Source organism: Euleptes europaea, chromosome 8 (assembly GCF_029931775.1).
Source record: "Euleptes europaea isolate rEulEur1 chromosome 8, rEulEur1.hap1, whole genome shotgun sequence".
NCBI lineage: Eukaryota > Metazoa > Chordata > Lepidosauria > Squamata > Sphaerodactylidae > Euleptes > Euleptes europaea.
Genome location: NC_079319.1, coordinates 17,514,372 through 17,529,576, shown reverse-complemented (window position 1 = coordinate 17,529,576; position 15,205 = coordinate 17,514,372). Strand labels below are relative to the sequence as shown.

The 15,205-nt window shown below is 41.1% G+C and overlaps 1 protein-coding gene across 1 annotated transcript in view; it reads right to left on the bottom strand.

Annotated features, from left to right (window-relative positions):
- The window catches only part of TRPS1 (transcriptional repressor GATA binding 1), a 281,041-nt gene extending 272,514 nt beyond the window's left edge, over positions 1-8,527 (bottom strand). Inside the window, exon 1 of the mRNA XM_056854088.1 lies at positions 8,504-8,527. Coding sequence (XP_056710066.1) covers positions 8,504-8,513 — 10 coding nt within the window. The 5' untranslated portion in view covers positions 8,514-8,527. The remainder of the gene's footprint in view (positions 1-8,503) is intronic.
- Positions 8,528-15,205: the final 6,678 nt, after the last annotated feature.

Sequence of the window (15,205 nt, the reverse complement as noted above, 5' to 3'; positions counted from 1 at the left end):
GGGAGCACACAAATCAAAATATGTTACCTTTGTTCAAACAATACTGCTGTTCATTATATAATGCAAACTGTCATACTTAATCTCTCAGGAACCCAGAAATGGTAGGTTCCTGGCCCAGAGGTGGTTTGAAATGGTTTGAGGCAAAACTGAAGCATAGCATTAAAATAAATCTTGTACAGGAAGATAAGCGTAATTGATGAACTTTTTCAAGCATCTTCCAGGGTCAGGTTTTTAAGCCACACAAATGGGAGGTTTTCCTTTGAATAAACAAAAAGGTAGGATACAAAACAGGGGGGGAAATAAAAACAGATTTATAAAATAAACTAATAACACAGAGATAAAGCCAATGCTCTGCATAAAAAAAAGCCTGGTCTACACATGGAGCAGGAAAAGATGGCAGAAGGCATTTTATTACCACATTCAACAATCCCCTAGATTTAAAAAAAAATCCTTCCAAACAGAAAAGGAACACAAAAGACAGGGTCATTCATGCTCATGCTCATTAAGAGCATGTTCATTCATTTTTCTTGCACAAAGTCTTTTTTTTTTTTTATTGCATGGCGGAAATTTGCCGCCCCGTATCTGAAGTGGTATAGACCATCCTACCTCGGGATTTTGTGCCATATGTAGAGCCAGCATAGGTGTTTTGCACCCAACAAAAAGGCTTTTCAATCACTTCTTTCTCCCTTGTTATTAAAATTATTAATTTAAGTTACATGTTAGGGGAAGAGGCAGTGACACTCAAAAATTCAATCTACTTAACCTGGAAGAATCCTAGTTAAATCCTATACAAATGTATAGAACATTTCTACACTGTGATATCTCAACATTACAACATAAAATTTCTAGATGTTATCCATATCAGTTATGATGGACAGAAAATGAAAAACGGAATGTTTGCAACTGTTCATTATTGAAAATGAATTAATGAGAAAATCAGATTTAACTACAATGCAACGCTAGGTACCAATCTATCTTTTGCAAGTAAATTCATGTACAATCCGGACCACAAACTGATTAACATAAAGTACCAGGACTGAAAAACTAGTTTAGCCCCACTGCTGTCAACAAGACTAAATAAGATTTAAAGCGCATACTTCATTTAAACTGTGCTGTAGAATCTACTGTGGCTGCATAGAACGTACGTTAACAAAGTCCTGAATCTGAACATTTTTATATCATGGGAGTGGGGGAAGACATTCGCAACTGTCTACTTTGAGTGGTAATTTTAAAATATAGTTGTGTTAGCTTTTAAAAAAAAAACCTACACGTCTATCCTGAGACCATTACCAAATCGTACTCGCATCTATGTGAGTTTTTCCTCGAGCACGTTTTTTAGAAGTAGCCCAACATTGAGTTTCTACAAATGACAGTTCTTGAATACAGAGCCACCAAACCAAAGGCTAAAAATCGAGACATGTCTAGGATTTGAACTCCAGGGAGAATTGACATTTTAAAGAGTGGTGCCACTGAATTATAGTTCTCCACTTTGGGTGGGGTACCTTCAACTGGGTGGAGTGCCTCCCCTAAAGGAAGGAAAATTTGGCACACGCTGACTCGGCCTTTGAGAGATTCCCAAATTTGCCAACTTATGAAGTCGCACTACCGTCAACCTCACCAAAATGTCTCTTCCTTAATCCAGTTACAAGCAGATCATTCTGCTGGCATGAAAAAAAAAGACAAGCCTGCGCACTGGGGAAAAAGACAGACGAAGGAAGAAGATTATAAAGCAAATAATATCTATAATAATATTTTGAAAAGTTTTAAAATGAACAGTTTTAAAATTATAATTGCTATCATATGCAGTGCAGCATAGTTCTTCATAGTTTCAGATTTGCAAAGTAAAAAACACAAGTGTAAAATAAATAACAGTGAACAAAGGAATGAATGTATTTTAAAATGAAGTTTGTGATTTATTGGAAACTGACTGATTATTCTTCTTTGATTTTTTTTCTGTTCCGTTTACATGGTTCTTGCCCTTCATTAACAGGAGTAAATTATTCCTTGACATTATTAAAATAGCTAATTTGTTTGACACTAACAATTATTAATCCAAGATGAATTGATTCTCCAAATTAAAGAAAAGGAAGAACGAGAAAAAGGAGGTGTTTCAAAACACCATAAGGAAACTTTTTAAAAACCAGCTTAAGTTACCATAACCTGAAATGCACTGACATTCACAAAGCGCATTTGGAGGAACTTAGAAAAGCTCAGCGGAGAAAGTTTTCTTTTTTTAAAAAAACTGATTGAAAAACAAGAATCAAAATAACTGCATCAACAGGGTCTTTCTTCTTCAGGCCACAAACCCGGTTTTACTTGAGTCTTTTTTAAAAAATGGCAGTTAGGCCACTAAAACCAATCCAGAACATTATTAAAAGTTAAAAGCTACCAATTACTTCTGTCTGTTCTTTTAAAGCAAAGTTTGGCATTACGTCAGTCGGTTTAAAGAAAACAAGAGGGAGAGAGAGAGCAAGAAAGAAGGAGAGAAAGTTTCCTTCTTGCATAAATAAAACCACCAGGGGAAGGTGTCTAGCCTCTTGTAAAGTCTTTATTGCAAGTTTTTAAAAGGGCTAGTGCATTTGGAAAAATTAAATATTTTTATGAAATAAATTTCAGAGGGGGGGGAAGTCATTCTACATTGAGGGATACTCTCAAGCATTACCCACAACTCTGGAATAAAAAAATGTCTGGGAAGACAGAACTTGCCAGTTGTAAAAGTAAACTACAACCACTTTAATATAATTCATCAACTCACCTAAGCATTCAAAGTGGTACACAAAATTTAGGAACAGACACCCCCCCACAGATTCACAGGTGTATCTTGGGATACAGGTGTCTGTTTAGTTATAAACTAACACACAACTCTTTCAACCAAAATGTACAAGATGACTACGATCATGTAGAAAGTATGATCAGATGATTAGAAAATGCTACGAAGTGGTCTACTGAAGTCATCAGGCCTTTTCCAGACACATACAGAATTTTTCAAAAGCAAGCTGAATTGAAGAGCTCTAATATGGTTGAGATCACAGAGAAAGTTTGATCAGAAGATTAGAAAATGCTGCAAAGTGGTCTACTAAAGTCATCAGGCCTTTACAGACAGCATTTTTTAAAAGCATGCTGGACTGGAGAACACGAACGTGAGATTTCATTTTACTCTTCATAAAGGAGCCATTTCATATTTGGGCATCTCGAGCCACCTGTAATCCATCCTCACATAAAAGTCGAAATAAACTAGCAACTGTACTAGACGGAGTCATGTGGAAGTAACAGAATTAAGATAAATTGCAGATAAGTGAGAAACGTCCCTGGCAAATCTAGGGTATCCACTTTGAAGAGCTTGTGGGATTTTACTCAGGTACTTTTATGACACCACTCAAAGTCTTCTAAGGTAAAGAGGCATACTTCTTTTCAATGTATCCAGCATGCATATAGGGAACTGGGCTACACAGTGGGAACCCACCACAGTACACTCTCGTTTTGAGTAACGAGTGAGGAAAAACTTTGAAGACAAGCATACCACGAGTCAATGTAACCAACTCTGGAAGGCGCTTTTAAAAACACACTGAAAATTAATGCTAAGGTAAGATTAAATCCTAGGTACACCTTTCGTTTACTATACAACGCTTTACATGTTTCGATCTACTCTAAAGACCTTGATATTATATACAAAACCGATGACTTAAGCTTATGAAAGCCAAAAGTCCCACTGAAGTCCATATACTAGGATAAGAGAGATCGCAGGATTTTTGTCAAAACTGGAAGTAAACCGGCCTAAATCCGATCACTTTAAATCTACCTGGGTTGTCAGTTGTGCCAACAGTGCATTCAACTGGTTTAGACCAACTGACAGTAATGGCACAAAATTAGCTTAAATTTAGTTACTACAGCTTGACCTTCTGGTGGATCGCCTTGGTTTTCTCATTTCAATTGTCAAGAATCAGTGTAACAAAAGAACTGTAAAGTTCCCTTTCAGTTCTTCATTTCACTGAAAGCAATCACAGATCAAAATAGCTATATATTTGGGTGGAGATTTTAACTGTCAAACCTAAATCATGATTTTGTTGTGACAGTATATCAGAAGGAAGTTCTAAAAGCATACCACTTGTTTTTTAAAAGATCTATCTGTCTTTAAAACAGGGAAGAATATTTGTCTATAAATTCAGGCAAAGATAAATGCACGGTAGGTATGATGTAGCCAACATTTCTGATGGTCAGTTGCCAATGGTATTCATCAAAAGCACAATTATTAAAACTTTTCAATATGGCTGCAAGTCTGAACCAGTAGATCAATCAACTGAAGTTTGTTGATTAATTGGTAAGGGAAAGTTTCGATCTATACATCTGACCTGTGGGCTTTTGTTTATGTGTTTTACTCTATTTCTGTTGTGCTACTGTTAATAGGAAATGAGGAAGAAAATGTTAAAGATGGTCTTTCCTTCCAACAATTGTGGAAGCGTCCTTCAATACCTCAAAACAGCACCTGTTTAATGTAAGTGTTCTGGCAATGTGTAAACCTAGATAAATTTAACTGATGTGTCTGAAAACTGTTTGATTGACAGCCATAACAGTATTATAGTTTATAATAGTTAACATCTGAAATAAAACAACAACGGATCTTCTCTTTTATAGGACATCGAAAGACAGAACAAGCCAACAAAGACTTTTCTGTACCTTTAAAAAAATCAAATAAAACTAGTTTTAATCACCTACATTTTGAATTGTGAGGTGCAATACTTGGGACAGAAAACTCTACGTTTACAGTTACCCAACACTGCCAAAAATACAAATCTAAACTACCTCACTAGTTGTCTTGAGGAAACTAAATTAAGCAAAGGTAAACACCAACTGGAAAGTTGTCAGTCTGAAGGAATGAATAGCTTCATTTTACGCACTAACCCCAAATCCTAACATCAGAATATATTGCTGCTCAAAGCCAATACCCTAACCAAGCCCCCGATCCCAAACACATTACACAAAAAGTAAGTTTCACTGATTTCAATCACCCATCTGAATCCACCAAAGCATTCTTAGGATTGTGGCCTATGAATTCCTTGAGTTTATTTTTCAACAGAAAACACATTAAAACGTCAATAATTTCCACTTAACATTTCTACTGACAACCCCCCTATTTTTAGACACACACACACACCCCACCGGATACATTCAAAAATGTTTAACCATAAACTTTCTCAAATATTTCACAACAAACTTCAGAGCTCTTTGCACACTTTGAGTATAGCAACGTTACTTGTTTGCCAAAGGGAAGCTCTGACCATGTTTCCAGTGAAGTTATTAGATTTGAGCGTTGTAAGGTATTTACAGGTCAATCGGTAATACTCGAGCACACGCATTCATACTTTAAAGCTTACACAAAAGTGTCAATAACAGAAAAATATTATTAGCAATGGCAAACAAATACACTTTGAAGAATAGGTAAATAGTTTTTCAGAAGGCAGGGTTCCTGCCTTACTAACTTCACACACTCCCAAGTTCTAAAAACTGAAGGTTTAGGTCCCTTTTACCCGACTCTACCACAAAGTGAACTAACTTCGTAACTTAACAGCAAATAGTAATTAGTCAACGTGGCCTTAATGATCTGGAAAGTTAAGGCACTCCTTAAGAGCATCAAAGAGCATGAAAAACAAAATAGGCTCTGAATGCTAAAATCTAATGAGCAGCCACTGTAGAAATCTCTTCTGCAAGGATTGTTGCTTTTTATTAATAGAGCCGCAGTATGTAAATAGTCTATGTATATACATTCTCCAAGCACATATCCAAACGTAAGTAATAGAACGTAGTAAAAAATGTAATAAGGTTGCAATACCAAGCACTTACTTGGGAGTGAATCCCATCGAATCCAGTGGGATTTCCTTCCAAGTAAACATGTTTAGGATCATACTGTATAAATTATACATAAAATATAACAAGAAAACCTTAAATGATTACACTACTTTTGCAGTATGGGCTATGTACATACACACATAAAATAAAGTATACTGTATTATTTCACGCGTGCATAATTTTCTAGAGGGAAATGTGTCTATGTGAACACTGTACCATACACAGACACACAAAATCAATATACATACACAAATACTTTTCCATAAAATAAGACAGCGCGCTTCATCGCTGGAAAGAATGAGCAGCATATTCCACAAAGACCAGAAAGCACCACCGTGTGCTTTATATGACCACGCATATGAAAACTAATAAAGACAAATCTTGACGACGTTGGACCGTTGTGACATAAGATCACGATTTTCCAGGTGCTAACGTGGAGAAGGCACAGCGAGTGTCATCCAACTACTCTAGCGTAAACAGTGGCCAGAATTCTGGCCAGCACCTTGCACGCGTCACAATAAAATGTGTGTGTTGAGACCGAAGTTTTCAGAACCGTACCTGAGGTCACACCAGCGTCAATGCAATGCAAGGTGACAGCAACCAGAACGTTGTCACAAGCTGTTTATCATACCTTTAACCAATCAGGCTCCCTAAAAAGTAAATTTACATGCTACACAACTGTCACCCACCACATTCAGGAGTAGCGCAGTGACTCACAACAGCCTTTCCTTTCAGAGACTGCCCCTAAACATAATCACGCCAATCTCAGGCGCCAATATGGTGCTAGAGATTTGAGGATTTATATGAAGTAAAGCAGCTACAGAATAGCACAACATAGGTGACACGTTATCTATAATCTATGGCTTAACCAGCAGTTATTCTTTAAAAAAAAAACAGAAAGAACTTTTATCTCTTCTTGAAGAAACAAAGAAGTGCTCGACTTATTTAGACTAGCCATATTTGTTATAAACTTTCACTACAGTTGTTTTTTTTTTTAAAAAAAAAAGACTGTTGATATCATTTCCAGACGGTTTTGTCAGCATCACGATTTACAGGAAATAGTGTGCTCAAGAAAGCCCTGTATTTACTTGCAAAGCAAAAAACGGACTTTAAAAAAAAATACCCTCTCTCTTTAGACATTTGCTCTTCTTACGATTTTGAATATGTCGCTCTGGTGAAATATTTGAGAGAGCTTTCTCACCTCCCAGACGTATTGTGAACATGAGAACTGTGCTACCTTCTGTTCAGTAAAGGACTACAGTAAACTTTTAGTCTTGTTTAGCCACCAACTTGCATCTTTAACTGACGCTCATACCCTAAGAGAAATGTGATGCTCTATAAATGTTTTTTTTTTTTTAAACTAGTTTTCAAGAGAAGAGAAGAGATCGGAAAGTGAACAGCAACCTGTTAGAGGACTTCTTTTTTAATGTGATTAAACCCCCCAAAAGTTGGGACAGAATGTTAGCCCAAAGTTAGAAAGTTTCACACTATAGGCTTGCATTCGGCGCGCATAGGTATGTGCATTACTTATTAAATTACATTATATATTAAGAAGCAGCGGCATTCCCAGTGTGCCAAAAACTGCACATACCTACAAGAAAATTTACCACCCCCTTATCATGCTTCTTCCCAGTTCCCTCCTTGCACTTTTATTTTTGTTTTTCCTAATTGTATTTCCTCCAACTCTGTCCCTTCGCTTCCTGGTCATTTTCACGGGGATGAATGAAGACCTCAACATATTTACTCCATCATTTGCCCTCTGCTTTTGTTGTTGTTTTCTTTCAGTCAATGAAATTCAGAGGTTTTACATTTCGGGATGGGGGACAAAAAAAATAGTCGCCTGACTCTATATGTACTTTTGGTCTGGTTTAGTCCTCCCAAAATTGGAAGGGAGAGAACGTGAAAGGCCCCAGGTCTTTAAATTAACACCCTGTTTAAAAAAAAAAAACTAATCCATTAAGTAAAAGCCCACCCCCCCAAAACAGTTAAGAGGGAACCACAGAGCATGAGAACCCCCTGGAAGAGCTACTGAGCCCCAGCGTCCCTTTAGGATCAAAGACAGAGATCAGAAGAAACCCATGGGGTAGAAAGTGTCAAGTTTGCATGCTCCCCCACCCCAAATTCCTCCAAACTCTCCTTCCTGGAGTTTTCCATAACAAGCCACAATACTCCCCCCACCCAAATCGCCATCTGTACCCTGCGATCAATCTCTTACCCTTAAAAGTATCCGAAAAAGTTTTCACCTCTCTATGCATTCAGTTCTTTCAAAAGGCATGGGGGGGGGGGGATCTGTCACATAGATCCCAAGTGTAAGCAGAAGGGGGGGGGAGAGCAGAAGAAGCCAGACAAAGTAAGTTATAGCAACCCTGGGAGAGAAGCGAGCAGGGGGTCGCGGCCTTTTCAGAAGCAAAAGTTTTCACTCCTTTGAAAGATGTAATCACCACCCAGCTATCACCTCTTCCAGGAAGGGGGAGGAGGAGGAAGGCAAGCAGGGCAGGAATCTCCCCCTCCTTCCCAATTTTTATCAATGCACTGAGACCCACATGCCTTTCTCCCCTGGGGGAGGTCTTCCCCCCCCTCTCCTCCCCAGCAAGTTGCACATACAACCCAGAAGCCCCTTTCCCACCCCCCCACCCCCAATGCACAGACTGCAACTTACTACTTTTCATGATGGTCTCCCCTCTTGAGCTTGGACGGTGGTCAGGATCCCCATTGAAAAGAGGGGGGGGAGGAAGAAAAGAGGGGGGGAGGAAGAAAAGAGGGGGGAAAGGAAGAAAAGAGGGGGGGAAAGGAAGAAAAGAGGGGGGGCTTCCTCCAGCCACCAACCCAAACCGCTGGAATAAGTCTCTCTGGCTGAGTGCTTTTTGCCTCTTCGCCCCTGGATGGCTCCCCTTCTTTTGGAGATGGAGGGGAATTAAATCAGAGCTCCGCACACAGCAAAAAAAAAAAAGGGGGGGGGAGGGAAGTCAGCAAAAGTTTTTTCTTCTGGGGGGGGAGGGAAGGAGAAGAAGAAGGGGGAAGGGCTTCCCCTGGGCTGCTGAACTTGACCCTCGCTGACGTCCACCGGCGGGGCTCCTGCAAGTTTGCAAGGCGCCGATTTCCCAGGCATCAGCACATGGTTTGGGACCCACAAAAGGGGAGGAAAAACGGGGGAGGGGGGAAGGTTGGGGGAGGGGGGAAGGTTGGGGGGGGCGAGCCTCTGAAACCCGAGACGCTTTTTGCTTCTCCTTTTCGCACACTTTTTACAAAAAAAAACCCTCTATTTTTTTAAAAGAGAAACTCACAACCCCCCCTCCCTCCTTCCTTTTCCATCAGCTCCATCTATTTCTTCTCTCCCCCCCCCCTTGGATTCCTCGCTGCACGCATACGCACAATGCACGGTTGCAAAGATCTAGGAAGCCCCCCCCCTCTTCCCCTCCACATACGCAGCTATCACCCGAAGCAGGAAGGGCTTTGCAACAAACCCCCCCCAAGATCTCCACCTCTGACCCCCCCCCACCCCAGGCTCACACATACGCCACACCGAGCCCACATTATGCACGCAGCCCCGTCTCTTCCCCCCCCTTTCAATCTCCCTCTCCCCACCACCACCACGCGCGCAGAGCCCCGGCTTACCTGTTGATCGATCAGCAATAATAGGAGCAATCAATTGCAACAATAGGAGCGATAATAATAATAATTGCAACAATAGTAGTAATAAATAATAATAATAATAACCTCAGCAGCGTGAAAGATGGTGGCACTGTCGCTCGAGCCATGAACGGTCTCTCCCCGTTGTTTGCAAGAGTTGATCTTGGATTATTTTGGAACCGGGTTGTGGGGGGGGGGGGGAGAGAGAGAGGGAGGGAGGGAAAGAAGGAGGAGGAAAAGCAGAGAGAGGAGAAGGGAGGGGGGCCAAGGGGGGGAGAGATCTGCCTCCCCGCCCCCCCTTCCTCAACCCCCCCTCTCCTTGGACGGGGGCAGAGAAAAGGGGGAAAGGAGCCCAGGACCTGGATGCGCGGGTTATGTTTGCAAAAGAGGGAGAGAGGGGGGGGGGAAAGAGAGAGAGAGGCAAGCTGGCTTCTAGTGGGAACAACAAGCCCCCCCTCTCCAAAAAGAGGGGAGGCTTTTTGGGGTGGAGGGGGGGGAGATTGCAAGGGCGGCTTTTATCAAGCAATGTTATCGCTTGTCAGGACCTCGGCTGGCCGCGCATTACGTCACTTTCAAGACAGCAACACTATTAATATCAAAGGGAGCCTTCGAGGGAGGGAGGGAGGGAGGGAGGGCGAAGAGAGCCCTTAAAGAGACAGCGCAGGCGTCCCCCGCTCGCCGCGGCCGGCCTTGGCCCCGCCCTCCTCCTCCTCCGGCTCCTCCTCCTCGCCGCCGCCGCTAAAGGAAAAGGGGGGGGGAATCCACTCATTCGCACGTTCTATCCCCCTCCCCTATGCATCTATGGGGCGGGGCGCGCCCTAGGCCGGGCTCGCGACTTGCGGCTCCCCCCCCTCCCCAATGGCTAACCCATTTTCAAAAAAAAAACCTATATGTCTTGTGGGGGGGGGGGAAATAAAAGCACAGAACTTTTTAATCGTTGTATTGCATAGCACTGTTGGGGGGCTGATCTTGAAATATATATAAATATATATAATATATATAAATGGTCAGCTGCATTTCCCCCCCCCCAAAAAAACTCATCTGTTTAAGTAGAAAAGGGCCAGAGTCCAGGAGCACCTTAAAGACTAGCGCAAATGTTTTCTGGTAGGGTAGGAGCTTTCGTGAGCCACAGCTCTCTTCTTCAGTGAGCTGTGGCTCACGAAAGCTCACACCCTGCCAGGAAATATTTGTGCTAGTCTTTAAGGTGCTCCTGGACTCTTGCTCTTTTCTACTACTGCAGACTGTGATTTATCTATATGTCTTGTAGGGGGGGAATAAAAGCATAGAACTTTTAATCATATTGCATAGCACTGTTGGGGGGCTGATCTTAAAATATATATAAATGGTCAGCTGCATTTCCCCCCCCCCAAAAAAGAAAAACTCATCTGTTTTAAGTAGAAAAGGGCAAGAGTCCAGGAGCACCTTAAAGACTAGCACAAATGTTTTCTGGTAGGGTAGGAGCTTTCGTGAGCCACAGCTCTCTTCTTCAGATCAGTGAGCTGTGGCTCACGAAAGCTCATACCCTGCCAGGAAATATTTGTGTTAGTCTTTAAGGTGCTACTGGACTCTTGCCCTTTTCTACTACTGCAGACTGTGAGTTATCTATATGTCTTGTAGGGGGGGGAATAAAAGCATAGAACTTTTAATCATATTGCATAGCACTGTTGGGGTGCTGATCTTAAAATATATATAAATGGTCAGCTGCATTTCCCCCCCCCCAAAAAAAAACTCATCTGTTTAAGTAGAAAAGGGCAAGAGTTCAGGAGCACCTTAAAGACTAACTCAAATGTTTTCTGGTAGGGTGTCAGCTTTCGTGAGCCACAGCTCTCTTCTTCAGATACCATCTGAACAAAAATATTTTTCTGGTAGGGGATGAGCTTTCGTGAGCCAGATATCTGAAGATATCTGAAGAAGAGAGCTGTGGCTCACGAAAGCTCATCCCCTACCAGAAAATATTTGTGTTAGTCTTTAAGGTGCTACTGGACTCTTGCCCTTTTCTACTACTGCAGACAGACTAACTGTGAATTATCTATATGTCTTGTAGGGAGGGGAATAAAAGCACAAAACTTTTAATCGTTATATTGCATGGCACTGTTGGGGGGCTGATCTTAAAATATATATAAATGGCTGCATTCCCCCCCCCAAAAAAAAACTCATCTGTTTAATTAGAAAAGGGCAAGAGTCCAGTAGCACCTTAAAGACTAACACAAATATTTTCTGGTAGGGTATGAGCTTTCATGAGCCACAGCTCACTTCTTTAGATCTGCTCATACCCTGCCAGAAAATATTTGTGTTAGTCTTTAAGGTGCTACTGGACTCTTGCCCTTTTCTACTACTGCAGACAGACTAACTGTGAATTATCTATGTCTTGTAGGGGTGGGGAATAAAAGCACAAAACTTTTAATCGTGATATTGCATAGCACTGTTGGGGGGCTGATCTTAAAATTAAAATATACATACATTGTCAGCTGCATCCCCCCCCCAAAAAAAAACTCATTTAAGTAGAAAAGAGCAAGAGTCCAGTAGCACCTTAAAGACTAACAAAAATATCTAAATTGTCAGCTGCATTTCCCCCCCCCAAAAAAAAAAAACTCATCTGTTTAAAACTGCGTCTGCGCCCTAGGCGACTGCCTGGTTCGCCTAATGGTAGCAGGGGGGGGTACTCAAGCAGGAGCAATGATGGCCATTTATGCATGGGAGGTTTCGCCTTGCGTTTGCTGTTCCGCCCATGCACGTTTCCCCCCATCCAAATTCTCCAAACTCGACAATAAGCCCCCATGCAGAGTTGTGAGAATTTGGAGGGGGGAGATGTGCATCGAGAGAGCGGCACACCCGAGGCGAAACCTCCCGTGCATTAGGGTGGCTTTTGCAGGCTTGCTTGGCGCAGAAGGGGAGACTTCCTTGCAAAGAGCTGTTGGTCTGCGCGGCGCAGGAAGTTTTATTCCCCCCCCCCTTTCCAGTTTTGCATGATCCAAACGTTCATTGGGGGGACGGGGATTATTGACGTTTGGAAGGGGGGGGGGTCTTGGATCCACGCTCCTGGGTTTTTGCACAGGGGCGCGTGCACAGGGGTGACCCTGGAGGCTGCAACGCGCGCCTCTTCTTCGGGTGGGTGATTGGAAAAGGAACAAAACTTTTTTCCTAAGGGGGAGAAATTAAAGGAAAAGTTACATCTGGGATGGGGGGGATTCTTGGGGCAGTGGAAAAGTCCAAGTCTATGGCCATTTATGCATGGGAGGATTTGCCTTGGAATTGCCGCTCTCTAGATGCACATTTCCCCCCAACCGAATCCTCAAATCTCTGCATGGGGGCTTATTTTTGAGTTTTGAGACTTTGGGCGGGGAAAATGGGCATCTTGAGAGAGGCAAATCCTCCCATGCATAAATGGCCTATGAGATTTTTAACAGCCCAGACTGGAGAACTAGTCCTGCTAGTTTATTTATGTAAAAATTTTACTTTTTAAACAATGTATTAAATCGCTGTAAATATAAGATGATCCTAAATAGGGTGCCGTAGAAAGCCGGTGGTTATTCTCTGCACAGCTCGGTTTTCTCGTATGCACGCAAAAGGCTTACATCAATCTACCGTAATCCAACTCTGTTAATGTTCTTTGTATATTTTAACAGAATCTTTCTCATTTACAAAAATCTAATTTCTCATACTGCAAAATACCAAAAGTGGATTTCCCCGCCCAAATCTTTGAGGAAAAACTTCATGAAAGCATCTTTTAACCTACAATGAAAATCAATTGATACATATTCAAATTTATGCCAATAAAGGTCTATGAATGAATGAATGATACATATTCAAGATACATGGAGACCTTTATGTGATATAGTTAAAAAAAACCTTCTTTAAACTGACATGATGTTCCTGAGTTGTGATTTTAAATTCTGATTTTTATGTTTTTAATATATTTTATTTTATGTGGTTCATCTGTGCCATAAGCCGCCTTATGCTTCATAAAGGAGAAAAGCAGCTAAAAAATGTTTGAAATAAAATTTAAAAATAAATAAAAACACTGATAATCCAGTTTCTACTTGCAGCTAGTAAGGGCTGATTCAACCCAACATGAAAAAGGTCGTGATAATTATTAGTTAGAGGTGAAGTTGTTTCTCAAAAAATATTTTCTGTAACTTCTTTTGTGACATTTTCCCTGAAGTTGGAATACAGGGAGGAAAAAAATAGGCACTATACAGCAAAAACATTGCAAATTACTAAACAAAGTAAAAAAAAGGTGTAATAAACTGCGCCCTGTTTTGCTAGATGTATTAATTCTTCATTTATATTTGGATAGTATACTGTAAAATGGGGAAACAAAACTCTTTAGCTCCTGTTCTACCCCTTCCTACTCACCTGCCCTGTCCCCAAACATGTTTCTATTCTTTTGCAGAGTCTGTCTGACAAATACTTCATGAATACAATAGCAGCAATTCAAATGTCAGAGGTGAGCTTGTAACGTTAAGTAAAATATAGTCGCTTCATGAGAGATATGCCATGGTGCCTTAAAGAGGGAGAAAGAATGAATAACAGTGGAGGACTGATTATGTAGTTCATCTCCAGACATTCATTCTGGAAAGCCAAGAAAAGTAATACTGATATCTATGGCAGAATTTAAAGTCTGTTGCTAAGGTCTATTTGCATTTTTAATGGCAGAATAATTTACTGTCGCACATTGCTAATACGTACTACGAGCACTCTTTTGGGAAGAAAGATCGCCACATTTTATTTTATTAAGCTGTAAATCCAGTTACTGGGGGGGGGGAATTAGAACGAGACAATGTCTGGAATAATTTAGGCAAACAAAGATGGGAGTTCATTTTTTCCACCAAGAAGGTTTTTGGATGTTCTGGAAGACTTTGTTTCAGCTAAACAGCCTCTGGTCTCCCGGTAACTGGTGGCCCAGTTTGTAACTCCTTTAATCTGATAACATTCTGCTGGCTTTGGTGGCATGAATGAAAGGAGAAATCCTTTGGCTAAGCTGGGTCGTGGGATCAGCTCTAAGATAGCCTGTTGTAGCTGAATATGTCAGAACAAGCTTCCCAATGGAGGTTGCATATGGAAGGTGGAAGCAAACAAGGTGGTAACTTCTTACATGCCCTGGCAATCGCAGAACAAGTGTTTTACAACTGAGTGTTCAGTTCTCCGTTCTACACTGATTCTACTTCTTCTCAAGCTGCTTGTGAAAAGAGAAAGAATAGCTTCAAATGGCTCAGTCCTTGCCCTTCTCCTCAGTTCCCCAGAGTTCTTCAATTTGCATTATTAAGTAATATGGCTGGTAACCAGCAACCAGTCCCTTCCGCGGTAAACGTAACCTTTGTAAAAAGGACGCATGTCTCTTTTCCCAACTCCAAAATGAATTGCTAGAACAATAAAACATTTCCCCTGTCAATTCACACACACACGCGCGCGCACGCACACACACAAATTACATATCCAGGATGTGAAAGGGAATGGAAACTGCTTTTTGCACACTTCATTTCATAGCAGGTCTTATTTTCCAACAAGAAAATCCTGGCAAAACTATATTTGGGAAAGCGTCTCTAAAGTAGCTTCTCTGACATACTGAGAATTCTGAGTTGATAACAATCAGATCACAAAGATGTTAGTAGCAAGCAGCTTACGGTAACCGTAAAAGATCTGCAACAAACTTTTTGAAAAGTTTATTTTCCAGGCAAGTTATTTATTTATGAAATAATTTACAGAGAGAAAAAAATTACCACATGCTCAA